General features: G+C 48.6%; 1 protein-coding gene across 1 annotated transcript in view; it reads left to right on the top strand.

The window, feature by feature from the left end:
• chd5 (chromodomain helicase DNA binding protein 5) overlaps window positions 1-25874 on the top strand; it is a 33896-nt gene extending 8022 nt beyond the window's left edge. The window contains exons 2-40 of the mRNA XM_066690848.1: window positions 864-1009; window positions 5556-5744; window positions 5992-6110; window positions 6493-6734; window positions 6973-7088; window positions 7446-7569; window positions 7883-8049; window positions 8150-8365; window positions 8483-8689; window positions 9275-9486; window positions 9610-9741; window positions 10315-10420; window positions 10760-10951; window positions 11046-11246; window positions 11353-11490; window positions 11816-11937; window positions 12244-12417; window positions 12694-12835; window positions 13316-13447; window positions 13624-13741; window positions 14089-14213; window positions 14579-14825; window positions 15014-15186; window positions 15297-15471; window positions 15907-15993; window positions 16615-16703; window positions 16941-17074; window positions 17504-17648; window positions 17844-18003; window positions 19001-19080; window positions 19167-19305; window positions 19438-19527; window positions 19662-19814; window positions 19930-20038; window positions 20295-20427; window positions 20585-20780; window positions 20979-21142; window positions 21382-21508; window positions 21607-25874. Of these exons, the coding sequence (XP_066546945.1) occupies window positions 864-1009; window positions 5556-5744; window positions 5992-6110; window positions 6493-6734; window positions 6973-7088; window positions 7446-7569; window positions 7883-8049; window positions 8150-8365; window positions 8483-8689; window positions 9275-9486; window positions 9610-9741; window positions 10315-10420; window positions 10760-10951; window positions 11046-11246; window positions 11353-11490; window positions 11816-11937; window positions 12244-12417; window positions 12694-12835; window positions 13316-13447; window positions 13624-13741; window positions 14089-14213; window positions 14579-14825; window positions 15014-15186; window positions 15297-15471; window positions 15907-15993; window positions 16615-16703; window positions 16941-17074; window positions 17504-17648; window positions 17844-18003; window positions 19001-19080; window positions 19167-19305; window positions 19438-19527; window positions 19662-19814; window positions 19930-20038; window positions 20295-20427; window positions 20585-20780; window positions 20979-21142; window positions 21382-21508; window positions 21607-21734 (5849 nt within the window). The 3' untranslated portion in view covers window positions 21735-25874. The remainder of the gene's footprint in view (window positions 1-863; window positions 1010-5555; window positions 5745-5991; window positions 6111-6492; window positions 6735-6972; window positions 7089-7445; window positions 7570-7882; window positions 8050-8149; window positions 8366-8482; window positions 8690-9274; window positions 9487-9609; window positions 9742-10314; window positions 10421-10759; window positions 10952-11045; window positions 11247-11352; window positions 11491-11815; window positions 11938-12243; window positions 12418-12693; window positions 12836-13315; window positions 13448-13623; window positions 13742-14088; window positions 14214-14578; window positions 14826-15013; window positions 15187-15296; window positions 15472-15906; window positions 15994-16614; window positions 16704-16940; window positions 17075-17503; window positions 17649-17843; window positions 18004-19000; window positions 19081-19166; window positions 19306-19437; window positions 19528-19661; window positions 19815-19929; window positions 20039-20294; window positions 20428-20584; window positions 20781-20978; window positions 21143-21381; window positions 21509-21606) is intronic.
• Window positions 25875-26853: the final 979 nt, after the last annotated feature.

The raw sequence follows: 26853 nt of genomic DNA, 5'->3' as shown, positions 1-26853 counted from the left end.
GTCTGTGCTGTAAATTAGTAATAAGAACATGTTTTTTTTTTCTCTTTTCTGTTTTTTTTGTTGGCTGGTGATTCACAGTCTACAGCGATATTTCTTCCCAGTGACCTACATTGGGTTCATTGAAGTCTATAGTCTGCATGCGAGCTCCCTGCCTTTGAGGGAAGTCTGTCTCTGTCTAGCCGACAATGCCCTCGTTCCATCGAGTGACAAACCCGCCCGCGCTCGGCCTGGCAGCCCGAGAGAGACGTTCACGGCTCTGCAGCATCCTCGCAATGACGGGCATGTGGAAGGTGCTCGATACACAACAGTAGCCTTGTTTCTGATCATCTTCATCATCTCCTGTTCACCGTCCCCTATTGTGGATTATTTTATAGTTTAAAGCCACTTTCTATGACTTTCTATGACCTTGGCATAATAAGTATTGACCATTAAACTGGACTCAGACATATACCTGATTATGTTTCCACTGTAACTTGATCAAATCAGTCATCAATGTCATAATGATGCAGGGTCTTGTTAAAGTGCATTTAAAAGAAGTGGCTTATTTGCATTTCCAGTCATCTATGTCTCTGTGCAAAACAATGGAAAGCATGACCGCAGTACTTCGATATGGAGTAGAACCTCACATTGTTTCGTTTTGAACTGGGATGTATGGCACTAAAGAGGGCAAACCGTATAGATTCTCTGGTGTTTGCTCTTGTAAATATCTTTGCAAGCCTCTTAGGGATGTGCCGCACTGCCATGTTTGTGAAGCTTTCGTAACTTCCTTTGGGGGCAGAGTCAGCAGTGTCGTCCGGAGAGAGCGCGACTGTGTTGCAGGTGGAAAGTGTCTGAGCACTGTGTCTCTGTGTGTCTGTGTGCAGATGACGAAGACGAGGACGAGCCCGTGGCCCTGGGTCCCCTGGACAGGTTCTTCTCAGAGGACGACTCCCTCAAACAGCAGAAGAAGAAGAAGCCTCGCAAGCTGAAGGAGGGCAAGGCGCCCAAAGTCAAGAAGAGGAAGAAGGAGGTGAGATCACTGTATTATAATTATTTTAGGAGTAGCAATTGCAGGATTCATATAAGTATTGGGGTTATTAGGTACGATAACAGTTTATCACTGTATTAAACCTTAATATGTAATTTTTACCATGAAATGAACCACCCCAGGGCCAAAGCACTCTTTCTCAGTTGCCTCTTTGTAGTTGCAAGTGTAGAATCCAGTCATATATCATCAGGGAGGTTTTGATGGTATCCCAGAGAGGGAAGCTGTGGATTTTTACTCACTGTGTTCCTGTGTGCGGTGCAGCCCCAGTCAGACTCGGTCGGCGGTGCTGTGGCAGGGGTAGTCCTGTCTCTCAGCTGCCCTCAGGCTAGCCACCGAGTCAACCCTGTGGGCCCGGCAGTTTTCACACTTTCCCATCGAGTCTGGGGGCCGTGTGGGACTGCGGTTTAGCTCCCGTCGTTGCGGTGTGAGGGAACACCTCCAGTAACCACGGAGAAAACCCAGCATCTCCATGTAGAACAGCTTTACAGTGAATGAAACAAATATGGAGGCTTTATACGATATAGCTTTTGATAACCAACGCGTGTTTAAACAAACAACCTAGTCAAGAGTCCAGAGGTCTCTGTGTCTCTTCAAAGCTTCTGAATGACATGAGTGCTGCTGAGGAGCCTCAGAGCTGTGGCAGATTCCTGAGCCTGTCAATTTAAACAATTTAAAGTCCAGCTCAGGCTGCAGGTGGGATGGCTCTGTGGTGTCAACCGAGCTCGGTGTACCCAGGCTGTGATATCTCGTGTCCTGCACATGGGCGTCTTTTATGTGGCTCGTGGAGTGATAGCACTGAAGGGGCCCTCTGGTGAACCAACGCTCCCCTTGTCCCCGCTAGATCTCATAATGTCAGAGTGTGTCGCAGGCATCTCTGCAGTGTGCAGATCTCCCAGACTCCGAGGGAAGAGGTGACATTTCCACCGATACGAGAGAGGATTTGCACCCCAGACCGCAGTCGCTATTTGACTCGCGTGCCTCCTTCCTCACGGCACAAGCCTCTTCTTCGCGTCGCTCTCCTGGGGCCCACATGTCAGGCAGGGTGGCGTGGGTCACCCTGTGGAGCCGACTGTTTGACAAAAGCCGCTGTGGCAGTTGAACTTTAAAAGCCATTAGCTCACAACGTGCAGACCATAGGAGAGAGCAGGATTGTAACAAATTAACACCAAACCACGTAAGGCAGGGTTTATATCTTCTCTGCTGTATTGTTGTGCTGCGTTGGTGCTTGGTGCTGAGATTTCAAACTGGACAGATAACGGCATTTGACCGAAAACTGAAGAGCTGTCAAGGAATAGGTGGGCACTGACCCCATCTAAACAGCAACACTGTGTCAGCAGTTTGATCCGTCAGAAAATCCTGGCATCGGAATCAATGGCGGTGGAATTATGAAAGAGCTATGAGACGATAATCACGGTGAAAGGGCACTACAAATACAAATGGATTGACTGTATTGATTTTCATCTTCTTCCTTGAGTTAGAAAGTGGTTTCGTAGACGGGGGGGTTTGTTGGCCAACTATAAAATATTAAAAGGCGTTTTACTAACGAGATTGCGTCTGCCTTCTTCAAAATTAATCCTTAGCCAGGGCAATATCTCTATATGACACATTACATATTTTCTAATAACTTTACTCTAAACCTAGTTTCCATCTCAGCTGAATCCCCCCGAAACGCTGTTTCGTAGGTGAGAAAGATTTACGATTTCCTCAGAATTGCGTGGAAATGTGCCGTGTCTTTATGTTGGGCTATCGTTGTCTTGTTGCCAGTCTGTTAGTGCTGGCAGACCCTGTGTTTTGGCAGGGCCCCCCACCGCGCTCTGGCCGCTCCCTCGCAGAGTGTCTAGCCCCTCCACGGTGTTGCTGTGTTGCGCCGCCTGCTCACACGACTCTCACTCACCGCTAACGAGGAGCCGGCCCTGTGGGATACACGAGGAAATCCCCTTCTCGGTTTGAGCGTGACGCAGAACGGAGACTCCTGATTGCGTGTGCGTATCTCCCTGCGCTCTCTTTTTACTGTCCGGGTTGCCTGCGCCCTTTAACGACCGCCTGTGAACAAACAGCTCCCATGTACTTTTGCGGAAGATAATGGCCCTCTCTCCCTGTACAGTCAGTAGAGTAGTGTGCAGTTGTGAGTCCTGCAGACACACACACGTATGGCCCTGATCAGCTGTAGCTCTAATGGAGCCTGTCTCACGCTGGGAGGATTTCGGAAGCAGCTCCTTCTGTACGGCTCATTTCTCTCATTCCCCACTCTCCCCCCCGCGATGATGTGAAATCCCCAGTTCTCCCGTTTTCCCGCCAGTTCCTCCTACCGAAGGTCACAGCGGTATCTGCCGTGTCACAATCTAGTCAACCAGGGACTATCGCCAGCTGACGAACATCTCCAGATCGCATTATTAGTGAGCCGCTGGGTATATTTAGGCGAATCGGCCCCTGTAGGCTCTCTGTTTCCGGCCCCCGGGAGCACCAAGGGCATCGCGCTGCTCTGAGCGAGTCTCCAGGCTGATCTGGCAGCTCAGTGCAGGCAGACGTCTCTCTGGCACAGGGCCAATGACATCCTGCGAAACGGAGACGGCTGTGAAGGTGGGCCTTGTCCCGTGTGCGCTGCCGGGACCCGGTCAGGACGGGGCGGCGCAGGACAGCCCAAAGATCTCGAAGGCCGCCTTTGTGTACAGATCTCATATCTCAGCGGCGCTGTTCTCCGCACCTCGTCTCTGCAGACAAAGACCTCCCTATAAGACAGAATCCAATTACTACCTTTCCACTGGTTATTACTCCACTAATATGATTAACCGCAGATCTATGCAAGCTCCCCAGGGGGAATGTGTATGTACTGGTGATCCTCTGTAAATGCATCTCATCCCTCCTGTTTTTTTTATATGCTATATTAAATACAGACACTGCATCGTATACATCTTTCCTTCCTTTATGATTTAGTCACGCGTACTACATATTAAAAAGTGTGCCTTTGCCGTGACTATTTCATCTGTGAACGTATGGATTTGGTGTGACATTACTTGAGAGAAGTGCTTGTAAATCTACTGTTTGCTGCTGCACTTACTCCCCCCCCCCACCACCCACTCCTCCCACCCGCCCCCCACCCCCAACACCATCACCCCCCCCCCACCCCCCAGGTTAGAGAAAGAGAGTTGTCTAGACAGGCAGTAGTACACAGGCACTGCAATGATGGGCCTCCGCATAATAAGCTCGTTATGCAAACGTGTCTGATTGGATGGCGCGCTCTCATTGGCTGTCGGGGAGAAGTCCAGACACTGTACAGTTCAGTAACCATGGCAACGCAGATGGGCTGCGCGGTGGGTTGGTGCTTTTGCTGCAACATTAGCTGCTATGCTGTCTGGGTAGATCAGCACAGCACCACAGCAGCACTGTACCAGCACACGCCGCAATAGCCGCCCCCCCCACCTCCCCACACTCTCGGCGCACTGGACACGCAAGAACACCTGATACAGATTTTAAAATACACACATCTTAAATACGATCTTTGAAAGAACACCGACACCCAAAAAAAACCGAGCCTCCCCGTTTGGAAACAGAGCCCGCCGAGCGTGTTCTTTTAAACACGTCTTTGTTGGTTGAGGGGGATGACAATAAAAATGATAAACTGAGCGTATGCAGCCATCAGATGCGCCGGTCCGTTGGCTGGCGGCGCTGCTGAGTGATGGCGTGGCCCTGATGCTCCATTGTTCGCAGCACGCTGGGCTGTAATTACGCTCGAAATGCTAATGGGTCTCCGTCGTTGCGCCTATGCCCTCGCCCACTTCGCTGCCTTCCCTCCGCCGGGCAGGGCTGCTGTCGAACCGTTCAAACTGTGTCGTTGATGATAAATGATAATGAAAGCTCAGAATCTGGCGTGACATTGTGTTGGGATGTCTGAGGGGAAGGAAAGGAGTGTGCAAAGTTGTTTGTGTCCGTACTGACGTGTCCAGAATCGTCACCGCCACATTTTGAAGTGTACCTTCTCTGTGCTGTGCTGGGAATGGCGTTCAGCTGATTTAAAACTGAAGGAATGTGTGCCTTTGGTGGTTGTTTGTCATGTGCTGTCAGATCGTAAGCGTTTTGGCACAGGCATGGCCGTTTCCCCCTGTCTGCTCCCGGGTCGTGTTTTGATCCATGCGTCTGAGCCGTTCTGTTACAGGTGTGTGTGTGTGTCTCTCGCTCTGTATTTGTTTTGCTTTCTTTGAAGTTCATTGCACATGGCAGGAGAGGAGGCCTGGCACAGGACACCAGCATAACTTTGTAATTTTTTTTTTTGCAGTCCAATTACTACAGCTTAAATACAGCTTACATTTTCTGTAGATCAATAAAATACAAGGTTGCCAAGGTGAAGAAATATTTGAGTAGCAATGGTGTGTATTTAACTTAAAAACACATAAGCCTTTTTCTTCAGTGAAAAATGTCCATTACTTTCTCTAACTGCTATTAAGGGCATGTTAATTGCATTAAAAGCATTGTGTTTTTCCCACATCTACGCCGTGTCCCTTTGCATTGGTGCGTGTCTCTGTGTCTGCAGGGAGGGGGCAGCGAGGAGGAGGAGGCCTCAGAGCGCGAGGAAGTCCAGGGGGAGAAGTCCGACAGCGAGGGCAGCGACTACTCGCCGGTGAAGAAGAAGAAGAAGAAACCCAAGGAGAAGAAAGAGAAGAAAATCAAGCGCAGGAAGAAAGACGAGGAGGATGATGAGGAGGAAGATGTGGGCCTGAAGGTGAGAGAGAGAGAGATCAAAAGTGTCTGGAGTTGTGGGGGTTAAGAGGATTCCTTGTGTTCCTAGGGACTGCATTCCCTGGTTGAGCTCTTTGCTCTCCACCGCCAAGAAACTCTCAATAAGAGTCACCTTCTCAGAGCTTATTGAACCAGTTGCTTCAACAGAACAAACACTCGTTTTTATTGAGTTTCTATTCAGTGCTTTATTTGCAATGGTGTTAATCCCACTACCTCTACATCTCTTGCAGGAGCCGAAGTCTTCGGGGCAGCTGATGCAGGAGTGGGGGTTGGAGGACGTGGACTACGCCTTCTCTGAGGAGGACTATCGCACGCTGACCAACTACAAGGCCTTCAGTCAGTTCCTGAGGTGAGCGGGAAGCCTTCCGTCACAATCACATCTCAGTGGATACTTACGGCACAAACAGGCAGCTTCAATATCAGACTATAAAAAGTGTTTGAAGAAAAATACTGAAGCGGTAATGCTGTGGACCCTTTTAGTCTGTTTCCAGATAACAAAATATCACTCTTCCTCTCTCTCCTTTTTTATCGCTTCTAGGACTGTCTTGGATTTCTCTCCTCCTTTTGGTCTTTTTTCTCTCGCTCTCTCTGGTTCTTTATTCGGTCATACCTTTCTCTCTCTATCCATCCCTTGCCTTTGCTTCTCCTTCTCTCCTCCTCTGCCACCCTTCCACCACGTCCCCCAGCAGTCCCCATCTGATCTCTCTCTCTCTCCGTCTCTCCGTGCTCAGGCCTCTCATCGCCAAGAAGAACCCCAAGATCCCCATGTCCAAGATGATGACCGTCCTGGGCGCCAAGTGGCGAGAGTTCAGTGCCAACAATCCCTTCAAGGGCACCTCGGCCGCCGCCGCCGCCGCCGCCGTGGCCGCAGCTGTGGAGACCGTAACGGTGGCCCCGCCTGTCTCCGTCAGCAGCGTGACGCAGCCCTCCCAACCTGGGCCAATCAGAAAAGCCAAAACCAAAGAAGGCAAAGGTGAGGAGCGCCTTATTGTTGACATCTTTCTCCCACTAGCTTAATTAATTTCATTTCACACCCCCGTTCACTTGACTGAGTATTATTTCCTAACTCCCCTGTTGTAAACTGTAAACTGGAGGTTTTATTTGACGACCACCGTTAAGCTGTCCCTCTGTGTTCAATTGCATGGCTGGCTGTTCTCCCGGTGGGCCTGCAGAGGGTAGCCCTGCCCTCCTGACTGACTGTGCCGTTACAGGGCCGGGGGTGAGGAGGAAAACCAAGAGCATGAAGGAGGCCAAGAAAAAAGGGAAGGGCAAGAAGATGAAGCTGAAGATGGGGGTGCAGAGCGGCAAGAGGAAAAAGGTGTCCTCGGTAAGACAGGGTGCGGGGGAACACACACAACATTGTCCTCGGTGTTGTCGTCATCGGCCCATGTCCATCCGCTTCTGGATGTAGGCCTCCACTTGTGTCGATGTACAGCGTCTCTTTCATCTTCCCATCTTTGATGTGGTCTTCTAGGTCTTTTTTCTTCTCTTGGAATCCGTTCTGTAGCTTCTCTTCTCCATCTTTACTGTCCATCCCATTGCAGTTTTAATATCTCCACTCTGTCAATGTACTCTTTTCCAGTATACCATAGATGCTAGACTATATTATTTACAAAGGATGTTTAATGTGTGTGTGTGTGTGTCGCGGTCTCTCTCTCTCTCTCTCTCTCTCTCTCTCTCTCAGAGCGAGGAGGATGAACACGAGGAGTCAGACTTTGACGACGCCAGTATCCACAGCGCCTCGGTGCGCTCTGACACCTCGGGGGCCCCCAAGAAGAAGGGCCGCAGGGGCCGTAAGAAGAAAAAAAGTAAGGCCGATGCGTGTGGTGTCAGAGAGCAGTGAACCGGGGGGTGGGAGTCCAGCCTCAGTCCCTGGGAACTATAAGGGATTCGGGCTTTCGTTATTCCTGTTGTGTCAAATCAATAGCCAATCACTGAGAACTGCTTCAAGACTAGAGACTCTCTGGGACCAGGCTTGGAGACTGCTTATGTAAAATGTATTTTATTATTTTTTGATGATTTTTGCTCTATTCAGCTGCTGGGACGGGGAGGGTGGGTTGGGTGGTCTGGGGGCAGCGATGGCCGAGCAGGTGACTGCATGTTTGCCTGTGTTTCCTCGAGTTGAAGAAGGAGACGGGTACGAGACGGATCACCAGGACTACTGCGAGGTGTGCCAGCAGGGCGGCGAGATCATCCTGTGCGACACTTGCCCCCGGGCCTACCACCTGGTGTGCCTGGAACCCGAGCTGGAGAAGGCCCCCGAGGGCAAGTGGAGCTGCCCTCACTGTGTAAGACATTACTGTTTCTAAACTGCTCTCGTACCGTAGGGCAACTTTACTGGCCCTTACTCAGAGGACAACATTACAATGTGTGTTTGTGTGTGTGCAGGAGAAAGAGGGCATCCAATGGGAGCCCAAGGAGGACGAGGAGGAGGAAGAGCCGGTGGGTGAGGAGGAGGACGACCACATGGAGTTCTGCCGGGTGTGTAAAGACGGGGGGGAGCTGCTGTGCTGCGACACCTGCCCCTCCTCCTACCACATCCACTGCCTCAACCCGCCCCTGCCCGAGATCCCCAATGGGGAGTGGCTCTGCCCGCGCTGCACGGTGAGCGACACTCCAATCACGGGCCGCCCTGGTCCAGAAGGCAGTTCTGTTTCTTACAAGCGCCATCAGCTCTGGTACTGTCCGTGATGTTTCTCCTCTCGGATCTGTCCCTCCCAGTGTCCGCCTCTCAAAGGGAAGGTGCAGCGAATTCTCCACTGGACCTGGGGGGATCCCCCGCTGCCTCCAGAGCCCCCCGCCGGCCCCGATGGGGAGCCTGGAGCCCTGCTGGTTAAACCCCCCCTGAAGGGGCACCCAGAGAGGGAGCTGTTTGTGAAGTGGGCGGGACTCTCCTACTGGCACTGCTCCTGGGTCACCGAGCTGCAGGTGAGTGAGCCCTCTGTGTAACGACAAGCCTTGTGTGTGAAGCAGTGATGAAGGCAGCTTGGCTGAGCATGCTTCATGAATATGGCACCCGGCCTGTGAGCTGAGTGTTCTCGGTCAGTGGAAATAGTGGTCAGGTCCAGCTACTGCCCACGCAATTCATTTAAATTAGAGACACTGGCTGTTGTTGGAGAACCTGCAGCAGTGGGAATGAATTATCGGTCAGTGTTATTGATTATGAATGAGTCCGGGGTCAGTAGCATGAAGATTAAGACTTTGCTAATGTTTGGACGGACAGGCTAAAGATAGATAAAGCAGAGAGGAACCCTGAAGAGAGTTATATGTTATCCGTAAGATCAGAACTCATAGCTAACGACCATTACCGTCGCCTAACAGACATTATTAAAAAAGTATTAATTCTTACTCCAGTATATTTAATAAGTCCAAAACCTGTTTAATCAAGGAATGTCAGAGATATTTTTGTCTCTCTCTACTCCTGGCTGGATTGTGTCCTACTGGCTGTGGGAAAACCAAAATGTATTCACGGCCGACTGTCTGTCTGTCTGTCCCTCCATCCCCCCTGCCCAGCTGGAGCTGTACCACACGGTGATGTACCGCAACTACCAGCGCAAGAACGACATGGACGAGCCGCCGCCGTATGACTACGGCTCCGGGGACGAGGACATGAAGAGCGAGAAGAGGAAGAGCAAAGACCCGGAGTACGCCGCCATGGAGGAGCGCTTCTACCGCTATGGCATCAAGCCCGAGTGGATGATCATTCACAGGATCCTCAACCACAGGTACACCCCACCACCAGCCCCACTGGCTCTGCCACATCCCAGGTCTGGGTCATGTGTTAGCTGCTCTGCAAAATGTGTGTTTATAAATAAATATTAAAAAATCTCCTCTCTTTGTATGTGCAGTTTTGATAAGAAGGGTGATGTGCACTACCTGATAAAGTGGAGGGACTTGCCTTATGACCAGTGCACCTGGGAGGTGGATGACTTTGACGTCCCTGAGTACAACAGCTTCAAACGGGCCTACTGGGACCACAGGTGAGCCTCCCTGCTGTTTCTGCTGCTCTCTGTAGGTGCCTAAGATGTTTGTCTTGCTTTTCCTTTTGGCAAGCTTCCTATTTTCTATTTTATGGTAGCAGAGTAGATCAAATGATAACGACCCACCGACTGATGCACTGGGCTGAGAGGATTGCTCGGTGGGGGTCCTCGGAGCTCATTGTCAGATCCTCTTTCTACTCTGTGAGCCTAATTAGGACCTGGGGTGGCTCTGTTGTTGCCTGTGAGAAGAGGTCCCAGAATGACGCTTATATTTAAAGACTCCAGCTGTTTGTCTGTGATTCAATATTCCTGAACTTCTTGTGTGATACTCGCTGAATGCGTGTCCTTTGTCTTTCCTCCTCTCTGCAGTGCAGTGTATTATATTCGTGCTTTCTTTTTTGTTCAACTACAATACATGATGTAACCCTTAATCTATGTGACTCCTTCTCCAATATGAATCACACCCAGAAGTCATATCACATCCATCCACAAATGGACAATGGTGTCACCGTTAGCGATAACGATGATTCCTTTGCCGTAACTGTGTCCGACCTCTGCCCGGTGCCGTAACAGGGAGCAGATGCTGGGCGAGGACATCCGGCCCCTGGGAATGAGGAAAGGGAGCAAAGCCCGAGAGGAGGAGAAGCTTGAGAGGCCGCCGGACACTCCTATCGTTGACGTGAGTGAGCAGTGCCGCTGTCCGTGACCAGCCCTGCGAGACAGTGTCTGACAAGGAGAATCTGAATGGTCCTTGTAGAAAAGAGAGTAGCACCGAGACAAGGAAGGGATTATTGTTAAGAAGAAAACAAATTCAATCAGCAGGATTATTACCACTGCACTATCATTGACTGGCCTTTGATCTCATTTGATTTGATCTCACCTGTCCTACACTCCATTGAGTTTGAAGTTACAGGGTTACTGGATACTGGATGGATGAATTAGATCTGGACATGAATTTGTGCATACTGTCGTTGATTGAGTTTGTTGCCTGACCTCTGAATGACTCTGTCTTCTCCAGCCCACCATCAAGTTTGACAAGCAGCCCAGATACATTGATGCCACCGGGGGCACCCTGCACCCCTACCAGTTGGAGGGGTTGAACTGGCTGCGCTTCTCCTGGGCCCAGGGCACTGACACCATCCTGGCCGACGAGATGGGCCTGGGCAAGACTGTGCAGACCATTGTGTTCCTCTACTCGCTCTACAGGGAGGTGGGTTCACTCACTGGGACACTGCTTGGTTCTGTCCTGATGAAGTTCAGCATGTTATTGCAGAGTGTTGGATGTTTTTTGTTGTCCTCCTCAGGGACACTCGAAGGGGCCATTCCTGGTAAGCGCCCCGCTGTCCACCATCATTAACTGGGAGCGGGAGTTTGAGATGTGGGCCCCTGGCTTCTACGTGGTGACGTATACTGGGGACAAGGACAGCCGTGCCGTGATCCGTGAGAACGAGTTCACCTTCGAAGACAGCGCCATCAAGACCGGCCGCAAGGTCTTCCGCATGAAGGTGGGAGGCCTGCGCAAGACAGGCTCTTCTCCTTGGTATCTAATCCAGGATCAGCTGGCTGGAACGGGACCTTATGTTGTCAATGTCTTTATCTTGCTCTTGGCAGAAGGACACTCCCATCAAGTTCCACGTGCTTTTGACGTCCTATGAGCTGATCACTATCGACCAAGCCATCCTGGGCTCCATCGACTGGGCATGCCTGGTGGTGGACGAAGCCCATCGCCTCAAGAACAACCAATCAAAGGTGGGCCAGGCTCAAACACAGCCAAACAAGGCCATAGAGTCACTGGGGATAGTCAGAGGCTGTTGTTAAGTGCAGGATTCACTCACAAATACATGGGCCAACATGTCAAATACATGTCATAAACACAGTGAGGTACAGGGCTCTCATAGGTCAGGTAAGCACATCAATCAGTTATGTGTTTCTCTTATAATGATTAGATGTTTGAAGTTATTTATTTTGAACATCAGAAATCTCTCACTCAGAGTTCAAGGCCATTTTTTCAGTGCTTTACAGGTACTTTTGCTTTATGCCGAGTTACAAAGGTGGTGTTCTGTTTTTGCCTCAGTTTTTCAGAGTCCTCAATGGCTATAAGATCTACTACAAGCTCCTGCTGACGGGAACTCCTCTACAGAACAACCTGGAGGAGCTCTTTCACCTGCTCAACTTCCTCACCCCAGAGCGCTTCAAGTAGGACACCATGTCTATCTCTTTAACTCTTTATTTCCATCTGTGTCTCCAGTAAGAAATCTCATGGCAGGTTCATAATCTTCAGATCATTTAGTGCCCAGCGTGATATCTGTTTATCCCACAGGACTGCTTCCCAGTATGTTAGTAGAGGTAATTTTTTAATAAATAATTGTAATAAATTTGAATAATTTGAATAAATAAAGTTCTGGAGATGGATTTGTCTACGAGTCATGGAACTTGACCAAGGTGTTGCATCATACCGAGCGTCCAGTGAGCCTAGCTTGTCTATTGTCTTTGCTCTCTCAGTAACCTGGAGGGATTCCTGGAGGAGTTTGCAGACATCTCCAAGGAGGACCAGATCAAGAAGCTTCACGACCTGCTGGGCCCCCACATGCTGCGCCGCCTGAAGGCCGACGTCTTCAAGAACATGCCGGCCAAGACGGAGCTGATCGTCCGAGTGGAGCTCAGCCCCATGCAGAAGTGAGTGGACAGAGTATAGTGGGGCCCAAAGCGCCAACAGACACTGAGCCAGGCTTACCCAGCAACAGCAGCTCCCTCTTTCTCTCATCTCTGTTGAGTTGGCTGTAATGAACCAGATATACTCCCTAATAAATTATTTAGAAATGTATTTAAAATATTGATTTTAATCAGGAAGGGGGCTCCTGTATGTTTTATAAATGTTACCTGATGTGCATGAAAGTTGTGTTGCAGCTGCAGTTTCTCAGCCCAGGCCCTCTTTCTGTCCGTGACCCGCAGGAAGTACTACAAGTTCATCCTGACGCGGAACTTCGAGGCGCTGAACTCCAAGGGCGGCGGGAACCAGGTGTCACTGCTCAACATCATGATGGACCTGAAGAAGTGCTGTAACCACCCCTACCTGTTTCCCGTGGCTGCTGTGGTACGAAATGCCTGAACACGATACTGCCACCCTTCACAGTCACACGTCCTTCCTAAATCCTCTGCATCTAGTTTTGACAGCAAGTCACTTGATGAAGAATTGATGACCACTAAACGTTGGTGTAAAATGAGTGTTGGTCCTTCTAACCAACACATTCATGGACAAAACGTACACAACCTCTGAAAAGGCAATTCTATACAGAAGAACACATTCCTTGTGATTTAGCATGTCTGGAATTTGTTTTTCAGCTAAGGTGTGTGTGTATGTGAAGGCAGGCGAAAGCTTACACAATAATGTAATTCAGTTTCTAATAAGCCATGTCTCCCTTAAGCACATCTCAAGGCTGCTCCTGTTCTGACCTTGCTTAGATAGCCCGAGGCTATATTGGAGATGATACTTGAGGCAGGGCTTTAATCAATGGCCCTCTGTGATGTTAAGGAAGTGTGGACCAATGAACGTGTCTTCCATCTGTGTGTGCAGGAGGCCCCTGTGCTGCCCAATGGCTCATACGATGGCAACCTGCTGGTGAAGTCTTCGGGCAAGCTGACCTTGCTGCAGAAGATGCTGAAGAAACTGAAGGATGAAGGACACAGAGTGCTCATCTTCTCCCAGGTGGGCTTGTGTGTCTCCAGGGCCTTTTCATTTTGTCTGTCTGTCCTTGTGTGTTGTTGTGGTACCTGCCTGTCCCCCCTGTTACGAGTACACAGGTCGGCCATGTCTGCTACAGTCTCTGCTCCTTGGCTTCTCTCTGTGAAGGAGTTTGTCTCAGCCTGTCCTGTTGCTTTCAGATGACCAAGATGCTGGACCTGCTGGAGGACTTCCTGGAGTACGAGGGCTACAAGTACGAGCGGATTGACGGGGGGATCACGGGAGGGCTGCGACAGGAGGCCATTGACCGCTTCAATGGTGAGCTTTGACCAGCCCTAGACAGAGACCAGCTCCAGACAGAAGTCCAGTGCGGCCTGCTAAGGACACCTCTGTCTGGACGTCTGTTAATGATCGAATCTGGGTAATCCGGCAAGAACTCTGGATATTTGTTTAAAAAAAAGACACTAAACTTATTGACCATTTTGGAAGTGGTTGGTTAGTTTTTCCCCTAAAGATGAAGTGTATAAAATTCGAAATGAGACGTTTGGGAAGGATTATTTGCAGAGGTCTCCAGTCTTTCCTATGCAGGCCTCAGCGCAGTACTGCAGTACTCCACACAGGGGCGACACACTCACATGCTCTCCCCGTGTCTCCTGTGTCCGCAGCTCCGGGGGCGCAGCAGTTCTGCTTCCTCCTGTCGACGCGCGCCGGGGGACTGGGCATCAACCTGGCCACGGCAGATACCGTCATCATCTACGACTCTGACTGGAACCCGCACAACGATATACAGGTATACTAACACACACACATTCCCTGTTAGCTCTGAAATAGTCTGGAAAATGCACAACACCAGCCAAAGTCAGACTTGGACACACACACACCTTGAATCAGTGTCTCAGATTCGAGATCTATACTTTCTCCACGCCTTTTCAGAATAGATAATCTTTCACGGCTGCAGAGATGAGTATTGGCACCCTGTATCTAAAACAACCCTTCACAACACCCAGGACTGCGTAACACAATCCGAAGGCCTGTTTTAATTATATCTACCATGCTGTTTCTCTCGGGCAAGTACTCCCCAGTGTGCGCTTTGTCAATCGCAACAGGATGAAGGTCGATCAGTAACCTCCCTCTCTCTCCCTCTCTCTGTCCCAGGCGTTCAGTAGGGCCCATCGTATCGGTCAGAATAAGAAGGTGATGATCTACCGCTTCGTGACACGGGCCTCGGTGGAGGAGCGCATCACCCAGGTGGCCAAGCGCAAGATGATGCTGACCCACCTGGTGGTGCGGCCCGGCTTGGGCTCCAAGACCGGCTCCATGTCCAAGCAGGAGCTGGACGACATCCTGAAGTTCGGCACCGAAGAGCTCTTTAAGGATGACGTGGAGGGAGCCAGAGCCAACGGTACACACACACAATACAGGTGTACGTGGCATAGGTTTTCAGTTCTGAGATGAATAGTAACCAACTAGTTGTAGTCCATGTTGAGTAAACTCAATCAATCAAGTCACCATGTTCTGGATTCCTTGAACTTCATAGACATGGACTTTATCTGCGACATCTAATGGTCCTGTATTTGCCCTCTCCCCCAGGTGACAATAAGGATGGGGAGGAGGGCAGCGTAATCCACTATGACGACAACGCCATCTCCAAGCTGCTGGACCGCAGCCAGGACGCCACTGATGACACGGAGCTGCAGAACATGAACGAGTACCTGAGCTCCTTCAAGGTGGCACAGTACGTGGTCAGGGAGGAGGACGGAGAGGTGAGAACGACACTCACCATGCAGTCGTGCAAAGAGGTGAAAGGTCTGTGTTGCCTGTGTCGAGATACCCACACGCTGTTGTGTCTGTGTGTGCACGTGTGTGTTTCCAGGAGGAGGTGCAGCGCGAAATCATCAAGCAGGAGGAGAACGTGGACCCCGACTACTGGGAGAAGCTGCTGCGGCACCACTACGAGCAGCAGCAGGAGGACCTTGCCCGGAACCTGGGCAAGGGCAAGAGGATCCGCAAGCAGGTCAACTACAATGACACTTCCCAGGAGGACCAAGGTAGGACTGCACTCCACCGCACGGTATCACACCGAGACCGGAGGGACCTTAGAGCGCTTTCTGGAATAGCAAAGGAAAGAAACAACCCCTGTCTTGAACAACCACTGCACCTTGCGCCAGGAAAGGGTCTTGTTCAGATTGTATTGCATGTGGGACAGAGCAAAAGATACCTGCTGTAACGTGAGGTACTCAAGCTAGCAGAGACCCCTTCCTGTAGTGTGACATTTCAAGATGTTGTAGTCCTGCTCCCCGATGCATGATTAGCATGTCCTAGCAGAAGGGAAACACCCCCCAGTGTAAACTGCAACCAGGGCAGCTCCGAACACTGCCTCCTAGAGCACAGCAGGGTCAGGGCAGTAGTGCTTAAGGACACTGCCGCAGGGTGTAATACAGAAATGAATGCACTGTACTGTTTCTCTCTGATCTGTGGCTCAGAGTGGCAAGATGATCTTTCAGACAATCAGTCCGAGTACTCCGTGGGATCCGAAGACGAGGATGAAGATTTCGAGGAGAGGCCGGAAGGTGGGTGTGTTGTCTCAGAGATGTCTCTCCTCTCACCCCCGGGGGACCTGGGATGCTGGCCTGGGACTCTTCCCCCTGTCCGGGAAACAACACGTTTCGATGCATCCTGTTTTAACAATACGATATCACTTTAACCACCTGTTCCATTGCTTCATAAGGGTTACATTTGGCAACACAAGATCTATTCAAAGACAAACATTCACCTGTACACCATACAGAGACTACGCACTAGTCAATGCCACACCTGTATCATTTAAATATGCGTATATTTTATCCAATGTTTATGTTGCAGTGTTTGAAGAGGCTAATATTAGTAATACCCCACAATTCTGATATATATTGAAATATTGAAATCAGTGCTTGTAAAGGTGTTCGTCCAAGTGGCTCCCAGGTACTGTGCAGGTCTTCAGTGCTGATCTCAGCTCTTTACCAGCAGACCCCTGCATAATCACGTGCCTCTGTGTCTCTACCCTGACTATGTCTGTCGTATCATGCCAATCGATATAGACCCAAGACTTTACCCCTGAAAGTCCCCGGCTACTTTGCCAATACTGTGTTGTGCTGCTGTGGTGAGAGTGGTCGAGGGCGTGGACTGTACTGAGGGGGTGTGTTGTTTTCCAGGGGGGCGCCGACAGTCTCGCCGACAGCTGAAGAGCGATCGCGACAAACCCCTGCCCCCCCTGCTGGCACGGGTCGGGGGCAACATCGAGGTGGGCGACTGGGCGCGAGAAACGGCTCAGCTTTCAGTTCTCTCATGTGTGTTTTTCTGTGGGGTTGTCTGCGTCTTGTCTCTGTGGCGCACAGTGGTCAAGAAGACATTGATGGTGTAATTATTAAGGGGGCGTAGCAGTACACACCTCTACTCCTGGCATAAGTTCTTGGCTTGAACCCCTGAGTGTAAAAGGATAATTTACATCCCTCCTTACTGAAGCGTTCTGTTCTGCCAGGTACTGGGGTTCAACGCCCGTCAGCGGAAGGCCTTCCTCAACGCCATCATGCGCTGGGGAATGCCCCCCCAAGACGCCTTCAACTCCCACTGGCTGGTGCGGGACCTGCGAGGCAAGAGCGAGAAGGAGTTCAGGTACCTGGCCCTTCCTCCTCATCCCAACGCTCTCCCTGCTGGGGCTCTCGAGCGCAACGTTATCTGACCTGCTCCTCACGGAAGTCTGTGTCTGTGTCTCCACATGGAAAGCAGACAGGTCTCAGCAGTGCACATCCGCAGCACACTTACATTTCTTCTTGACACGTTTTTCCCAAAGGTTTTTCATATGGTTGGTGTTTGTTTTAAGTCTTAAGTTTGTTTTGGATTTTTTGCTACAAAATTAGTTAGTTGTATTGTGCTAAACATATACAATCCCATATTTACATCTGGGCCACAGAGTTCAAAAACAATAATCTGTTGGTATCTGACTTCCTGTGTCTGTCAGTTTTCTATATCGCTCTCTTTTTCTGTCTCTCCTGCTTCTACTGTCTCCCCCCCCCCCCCTCTCTCTCTCTCTCTCTCTCTCAGGGCGTATGTCTCCCTGTTCATGCGTCACCTGTGTGAGCCAGGGGCCGACGGCGCAGAGACGTTTGCAGACGGGGTGCCTCGGGAGGGCCTGTCTCGCCAGCATGTCCTCACCAGGATTGGGGTCATGTCCCTCGTCCGCAAGAAGGTACCCACTCTGGAGTTTCATCATCGCATCAGCTGGCCAGGACAGTGACACTTAACAGTGACTTACATTGCATTAGCGTTATCAGAGAGACCACTGAAAAAAGGAGCATGCACTGAATGTGTCTTAAAACTTCATACAAAGATTGCGCACCTGTTTAAAGCATACTGTGGTCTGTGTGTCCGTCTGTGCTGGTAGGTACAGGAGTTTGAACACATCAACGGGAAGTACAGCACCCCGGACCTGCTGCCTGAGGGGGCGGAGGTGAAGAAGCTGAGCGAGAGCCTGTCCTCTGACCCCAACACCCCCGTACCCGCCAGCCCTGCCGCCACCCAGCCCGGCACCCCCATTCCCACAGGTGAGAGCGCTGGCCTCCAGTTTGAGCTCCCTGCAGGGGGTCTGTGATAGGGTACAGCATCGTGGAGAGATTCAATTAGGTTACAGCTCAAAGTTGGAGAGGTCTTGATTGCATTGTAATCATTACACTAATGTAGCTCAACTTTGCACTGGAATGAAGTTTAGAGTAGAGAGAAGTCTTGTTTGGCTGTGTTTGGGTTTCTGGCTCTTGATATGGGTATCGAGGAGGTAAAGATGTTATAGTTCAATACAATGGTGTGTAGTTTTCATTTGGCTATACAGTATCACATTTCAGAATAAAGAATCAGAACATTACTTTGTTGTTTATGTTATTATTATTAATGTATATTTATAGGCAGATGCCCTTGTCCAGGGAGTTCTACAGGTTACACAAGCATTGCAAAAGTGTGGCAATACATTTCAATACAAAATTCAAATGAAGTGTACTGTAAATACAAAGTACAATTTAAGAAATACAACATTGCAGAAGTATTGTTTGTAAAATCAAATTACAATAAGATTACATCCTAGTACAAGGATGTGACAAGTGCAGTGAAGTCCTAGATAAGAGCTGGGGGGTGCATAGGAGGAATCACAGTGAACAACAGGAGATCAATGTGGTGAAGTGAGCAGGAGCAAAGGGAGCACAGTTATATGGAGTGCAAAGTTACAGGAGTGCTTAACAGCTCAGGAGAATAAGCTGCTGTATTGTAAGTACAGTCTGTACAGATGTGTCTTGAGTGATCGCTGGGAGGGGGTCAGAGACTCTGCTGTCCTGACCTCCATGGAAAGGTTGTTCCACCACTTGGGGGCCAGGGTGGAAGGGGAGCAGAGAGGAGGCAAAGATAGTCTTAGATAATTAATGAAATGAGGGAAATTAGTAATCGGAAAATCAGGATTGAATTAATATAATCGATTCATAAGCTTTTATGAAACAGTTGAGGTGTGATGTGCAGTGCTGAACTGAGCTGACAGACAATGTGGTTTTTATTCTGCAGAAAAGACCGAGTCAATCTCAGGGCCGTCGGAGGACAAGGAACCAGCAGAGCCAGACAGCAAGAGGACAGCCGAACCTGAGGTCAGTGCATCCGTCTCTCCACCTCTCTGTCTTTCCGTCTGTCGCCCAGTATCCTGTGACCCCGTTGACTCCCATGCGCTCCGCAGGTGCCCACCAGCACCGAGTCCTCGCCCGGCGCGGAGAAGCCCCCCGAGAGCGAGGAGCCCAAAGGAGGAGGGGCCGAGGAGCGACCGGCAGAGGATTCTGAGAAGACAGAGCCAGCGCCAGAGCCAACGGCAGCCAAAGGTAAGGAAGAAAAACTGAAGGGTACCAGTGGCATTTCAAAATAACATCATCCTGCCACCAGTAGCCTTGTTACAGGCTTTCATAACCCTACTATGGGAGATGTAACTGCCTGCTGCTGTTGTGTGTTCCCAGGAGAACTGGGTCGAGAGACAGAGAGATCCCCAGAGAAGGGGGAGAGTAACCCTGCCTCTGTCAAAGGAGAGGAGAAGGAGTCCAAACCAGGTGAGTGTGGGACAGAGAAACTGAAGAGACAGGGATACAGCTGGAGGGAAAGCCAGTAGAATGAAGATCAGAGACAGATAGAGACGGTGACAGAGGTGATAGCGTCCCACAATGCTCTGTATCTGCCTCTTCAGCAGCCGCCGACGAGGTGAAGAGGGAGGAGACGCCCGACAGCCAGCTGAACGGAGATAAAGAGGGGCGGGAGGAGGCGGAGGAGATCAGGAAGGATGACAAGATGAGCGGGAAGATGAAGTTCATGTTCAACATTGCCGACGGAGGCTTCACAGGTCAGAGCCGCCCTCACGCTCGCTGGGAGAGCCCCACTGTGGCCTCCCTCAGTAGTGTCAGACGGTGGCATGTTTGTGGCGGGTATGAGGCTGACACTTTGCCCTGCCTCCACAGAGCTGCACACGCTGTGGCAGAACGAGGAGCGTGCAGCCGTGTCCTCAGGGAAGATGTATGACATCTGGCACCGCCGACATGACTACTGGCTGCTGGCTGGCATCGTCACGTATCCTTGCCCCCGCTGTGACCACATGGCCATGCATCGGCACAAAATGGGGCCTATTAGTTTGGTCTTGTTCACCATGCAGGGCCTGGTGAAGACAAGGAACCAGGAAGTGATCATTTTTATACGTTAGACTGCTGTACAAACTACGACAGGGAACCATGTATGATTTATAAGGTGCAGGTTTCAGTCGGAGTATTTGTTTACAGCCTCCCCCACTCCCGCGGCACGGTGCTGTCCTTGACCCAGTCCCTCTCAGGCACGGTTACGCACGCTGGCAGGACATCCAGAACGACCCACGCTACACCATCCTGAACGAGCCCTTCAAGAGTGAGGTCCACAAGGGCAACTACCTGGAGATGAAGAACAAATTCCTGGCCCGCAGGTTCAAGGTACAGGCCTCTCCTGATCGGCAATAAAGTCTGTGGGAATGTAACCTCTAAATTAAATATCAGTTTGTAGATTCTCAGATTTCAATTGTATTCATGTAGTCTCGCTGTATTCACTGTATCCTCACCATAGATGTATCTCTCTCTCTCTCTGTCTCAGTTGCTGGAGCAGGCTCTGGTGATCGAGGAGCAGCTGCGACGGGCTGCTTACCTCAACATGACCCAGGACCCCAGCCACCCCGCCATGGCTCTGAACGCCCGCTTCGCCGAGGTCGAGTGCCTGGCCGAGAGCCACCAGCACCTGTCCAAAGAGTCGCTGGCGGGGAACAAGCCGGCCAACGCCGTGCTGCACAAAGGTTGGTCTGTCTGCCAATGAGACGAGGAGAGAGGTTACCAATCAAAGGATGCCCTTGGGCTTGTCCGTTCCTTATCAGCATTGCACACCCAAAACAGTCGCGATGCCCTGTGGGTGCGAAAGCGTCTGTGTGCTGCAGGTGTGTCATTCGGAGCGTTTGTGGTTGGTGCCGCTGATCGCTGCCGTGGTGTTGTTGCAGTGCTCAACCAGCTGGAGGAGCTGCTGAGCGACATGAAGGCGGACGTCACTCGGCTGCCCTCCATGCTCTCGCGGATCCCCCCCGTGGCGGCTCGCCTGCAGATGTCCGAGCGCAGCATCCTGAGCCGGCTCACCAACCGCGGCAACGAACCGCCCCCCCAGCAGGTCAGGGACACAGGGCCCTGGACTCTACCCATTGTAAATCTCCACTTACATATTTTCACTGCGTTCTCGGTGGTTTCTCTGTGCTTTAACACACTGGGCTGTGATTTAATTATGCCTGGTGTGTATATTGTAGTTAAATCATGCTGTTGTTATGTATTGTCATGTGCACGCACCCCTGGTGTGAGTACTGTTGTACACAAGGGTGTGTAGAGGTCTCTGACAGTGTTTATTATCTGCAGCCCTTTCCACAAGGATCCTTCGCGTGCTCCCAGATGTACGGCAGCAGCTTTGGGACAAGCTTTCGCGGTCCCGGAGGTGGGGGCATCGTGAATTACAGCCAGATGCCCCTGGGTCCCTACGTGAGCGGTGAGCGATGCCTGGCACGCGCCTGTTTAAAATATTAATACCATGGTTGTTGTCTTTGTGAACTGCTTTGACTGACTCTGATCTCCTTCTCTTTCCAGCATCCAGCAATGGCCCCCCGCCTCCCTCCAGCCACCTGGACAAGAAACCCAGCGACCCCCTGAAGGAGCTCACCGCCGCAGAGCACAAGACGGGCAAGCCCAGCGATGTCATCTGTATCGAGGACTAGCCCCCCGCTGCCCCCTTCCCGCAGTGTGGGAAACGACAGAGACGAAGCATCCTTTTGGAAAGAGCTCCCATTAAACTGAGAAACACATCTTATCGATTGCACTTGTTCCCCTCCCTAGGACACAGCCTAACTGGGGGGTCCCTCCCATGCAGTACATACCCTGCTGGCCACCTGTGTCTTCGCTTCTGTCTTACGTTCATGAGGAAGGTCACGGGTTCGGGGCAAGCCAGACAGTTGGACGTCAAAGCAGGAGGTTCTGAAGTGAGACCTGGCCGTGCCCTCAGCTTCTTATCTGTCTCTCCCACGCTTCACGCTGACTCAACAGGACTGGGGAACCTTGTCTCGGACATTTCAGTATGGCCGTGCCGGAGTGTCCTTCCTTTTGTCTGGGAAGTTTCTTCTCTTTTATGCCTTGGCTGCAGTCTTAATGATGTTTATCCTTTAGCTAGACGACAACCTACCATTTAAAACCTGTAAGATTCGAAGTTGGGGAGGATTATGTCCCCCCCCCCAACACAACACCCGCAATCCCCATCTCTTTCTCTGGCAGTGGATTACGCACTATACAATCGAACCTTGTGTGCGTCAAACCTGGAATCTTCACACTCCCTTGGGGTCTCCAAAGGGCACCTGCACTCGCCTACCCCCGACCGTAGACTCCTCCTGCTTAGACCCCCTGCGGCTTCTTCAGATATCCAGCCGATGTACAGAATGCAATTGCTTAGCCATACAAACAGCATACGAGGTCAGGCATCGTTCCTGATACAGAAGAGCAGCAACGGGATCAGCTCATAATATATTTTTAAAGTATTTTATTCTGTAACTATAGCTTAAAGGAGTATGGGCATTTTCTGGGATGTTGAAGGGGTTTCCTAGCCACTCCTAGAGAAACACATCTTTGCGTAGACATCTCTCAAGACTCTTGTACAGGACAGCTGCTGTAGTGCACCCTGGCTTTTGGCATAGCTTTCTTGGAAAGATGAGGAAGTCAGATCTCAGTGTACACACACAGCTCCGACATTTAAAAGCTACCAAGATTTAAAAACACTATTGTACAGAGACTTCATAATCTTTATTTAATATTGTATGGGGAAATCAGAAAGAAAGGAAGAATTTTAACATATATACATACATATATATATATATCTAGGAGACTAGACAGAAAGGGACAAAAAAAAAAGTGCACTCAAAAGTGTTTTTGACCATTTGTTTTTTTTATACCTGGGCTCAGTAAATGAAAAGCCTGTTTGGGACAATTCTTGGTTGTACGGCAAAACTGTGGTCTTTTAAAGTATTCTCTAACGCTGCCCGTGCGATGGTGTTGTGCCGAAGTCCTGGATCGCGGGGTGCCCGTAACCTGGCACTGATTTCTCACTCTCGTTTCGGAGCCGCAAGCCAGTGTGGAGCCCTTTGAAAGTCTCCCTTCTGGTTTGACTGTCTCTAGGCACATTCATACGTAACCAAAAGTTTCGAAGGACGACGGAAGAAAAGTTCAAACGCGATCCAATCATAAAACCACCCCGAGCTTTGGATTGCGCCGGTCTTAATGATAACCTTAACTCCGTGCACTCTACATCTTTTCTAAGTTGAGATACAAGAAATGCAAAGTCATTTTAACTCCGTGGAGAAGATACCTCCTCAGTCAACACCTCTGAATGTTCTCTATTCCTGTTGTTGCTGTTGTTGTTTTTTAACTTTTATGTTTTCCTTTGCTGCCATTTTGGAGAAGCACTCTTTATTCTTAAGGAACTGAAAAGGAAATCAGATGACTCTCAAAGGAACTGTATGTACACAGAGGCGTACATTGTAATGTCATTTAACACGAGTTGTTGGAATTGTTGAAGTTGTGTTACATTAGGCGTGTGTGTTTGTGAGGGGAAGGGAGATAGTGTTGCAGAGCACCTTACTGTTTGAAGCATCGAGGAAACTGTAGGCGTTGGTACAGATGATCTTTTTCTTGAACTGTTTTTGTTACCCTAAAAGGCAAGGGGTCTGCTTTTTCACCGTGTCTTTATATTTGGGCTGGACGAAAGGTAGACACGGCACAGGCAGTGGCTGCTTTATGTGATTCAGGAAGCCTTGAGTCTAACGAAGAGCAAATATAGCTGTTGAAGAAAGCGTTCCCTGTTATTATTGTTTATTTCTTGGCAGACTGCTGCTGCAGCTGGTCTCAAGCCCAAGGACTGGATTCAATATGAAACTACCTGTTTGTGTCTTTGAGAGACACCAAATGCTGGCTGTTTTTATGTACATATGTGTTTAAACATATCATAGAAAGGGCCACATGTTCGGCCCAATTTACCTGGCTATTGCAAATAAGTATAAATGCCCTGTTTTAGAAATATTGGTTACTCACAGTGTTCATTTCTCTTTCGTGCAGGAGAATTCACTTTCAGGCAAGAAAACAAGACTTGCTGGAATTAAAAGAGAATTGGGCCTCACTTAGGCACCTATAGATCACATACTTCAAACAATCCCGTGGCTGTGTGAGGAAGTAAAGTAGTCCACTACGTTGTATTCAAAATCCATTTGGTACATCGCCTTTTATGCACCACAGTGTGTATTCCTGTGTAGAGGGTGTGTTTACGCTGATGAAGCACTTTAATAACTGAAAGGCAAAGCTCTCCTGTGTTGAGTGAAGGCTATAAACGCTACACATTCTGTTTACAAAGGTAAATGTCGACCCATTCAGACAAACACATGACAACTGGCACAAACCATCACCTACGTACCCCTCTCTCTCTGCTGTGGAGTACTCAGTTCTTCTAAAGCAGCTACTCCTTGTTCTGTGTCTTCATGTTGTTTTAAGAAGTGTTTTCTGATGATGTTGTGTAACTGTGAGGTTATTGGCCCTATGTTTGTATTTTTTTTAAATTTAATTTATATACTTTGAAACAATATTTGTTAGTGTAAATATGAGTGGCTTTGTTTGTGCATACTGTTTTATTTATTGGACTAATTTTCTTTGCTTTTCATGACAAACTCTCAGATATGTAGCATCTTCAGACAGTACAGTCCAGAACTACACAGTCGGTCCCAGCAAGGCTTTGCAGACAGGTTGCGCGTTCTTAAAATAGGCAACAGCAGAGAGAAAAACTAAACAAAACACTTGTTAACATAGTATTTGCAGAACAGTCATTTGTTATACAGTAGTAGGAAAACTGCAAAACCTGTAGAATCATACAAATACAGGATATATTCCCTGATGACTGTTTTGCATGTTCAGAACTGCATTCTGTGTGTGGGAGCAACTGAGACGACTACTTTAATCCTTCTAGACTTCTGACAATGCAGAGTAGTTTCTTTAAAGCGACTACTGTACCGTGTCTTAACTGGGTTGGAGTCACTAGATCTGTTCCTTTTTCTTTGAGTCAGTGTTCGTTTTCTTTAGAAGTGCCAGAAAGAAGGAACTATAAATAAAAATAAACTGCAAATGTACAAAACAAAAGAAAAGAAAGAAATGCAATCAAACTGAAGCTCACCAGAATGTAACAAGTATTGCACTGTCTGAATACAGCAGTGCAAACAAATATATATATAATGAAAAAGGCTTCAGTCTAATATTATAAATATATATATATGAATAACAAAAGCTTCAAAAGCTCTCAGAAGAAACCCTGGTAAAGATGTCTCTTTTTTAGAAATGTATGCACAGCATGTGGAAATGTTTTGTATGAAGGTTCATAATGAAAAATAAATATACAGTATGTATGTATACATATACACACACATATATATATATGTATACATATATATATATATATATATATATAAGAAATAACAACAAATATGACAAACTTGACCAGTGTTAGGATATGTGCATTTGTAAAGGAAAACAAATGAAAGGAAAAAATGAAAAATGGTCATCTCTTACTTTGTACCGTGTGTATTTGTTTAATGTGTTTTAATAAATTCTCTCAGTAAGAAAGCGAAAGTGGCTGATGAGTTTCTCGTGCGCCTGGTTGACCCACGGTGGAGCACAGAGTCAGTGATGGAGTCCATGTAGGTTTAGTCCCGCTGGACAACTGCATTGGATTGAAGTTTGTACTTTGAAGCCGCTAGATTGTACGTTCTAAATAAGTCTCTGCAATATGTCAATGTACCCACAGTTCTAAATGTATTAAAATAATCAAACACTGATGAAGCCACTTTTATTATTGCTCTAAGTAACATTACTGGAATTTCTAGATATTTTATACATTCGTTGTATCTATAATTAACGAGAGGAAAACTAGTCCTGCGTGTTCTTAAATCTTTAATCCCGTCAGAATATTTTAAAGTGACATTTTTTTTAAATACTGAGCTAATTGGCATTTTCCAGCTTTGTGGGGTTGATGATCTGGTTCATATGCACCATAGAAAACGTGAATTGTAATTATTTGTATTGGCCTATTATTATAGGGTATTCCACTCCATCAACAGGATTAAAATAGAAAACTGGTGTTCAAGGGTTACAATCATGAATTGTGTTACAAGAAGATGCAACTATCATATAAAACATATTCTCTCTGACATATGCATCCTGCAGATTTAGTAACACACTTTAGCCTCCTAAGCAACTTCAAATGGGCACCTATGGTATCTGATTTCAAGTTTATTATCTTCTATTTCTTGCAGGAGTTTCTTTGGTTTCACTCCATACATTTATAATAATAATAATAATAATAATAATAATAATAATAATAATAATAATAATAATAATTTGTAGATCTAAATGAAAGAAAATATGCAATACAGATTTTGGCATATCTATATTTAGGAATGCATTTATTTGTTTGAATGTTGGCGTCTTGGAGATGCATGTATAATTAAAAATAAACGTTACTTTTTGCAGTAGGCTAGTGACTGCAGCTTTGATCACAATTCGGATGGAGAGGATAGGTGTGCAATTATGTTCAAAACGAGACGCGTCATTGGTTGCATTGTACGTCACTCAACCATTGCGTACGGCGCTGCAGGTGAGGAAAGGGGCGTGGTCTGTGATGCAGGTGTACCCGGCCCGGCAAACAGGACGCAAAACGTTCACTTCTACACAGAAACATTTGCATTTACTTATTTGATTATTATTATGATATTCTACAGCAGGGAGTCAACTTTAAACCTGTTTTCGAGCAGACAG

This window comes from Amia ocellicauda, chromosome 18, assembly GCF_036373705.1.
Source record: "Amia ocellicauda isolate fAmiCal2 chromosome 18, fAmiCal2.hap1, whole genome shotgun sequence".
Classification (NCBI taxonomy): domain Eukaryota; kingdom Metazoa; phylum Chordata; class Actinopteri; order Amiiformes; family Amiidae; genus Amia; species Amia ocellicauda.
Note: the sequence above shows the minus strand (reverse complement) of the source record. Positions and strands in the feature narration are given on the sequence as shown.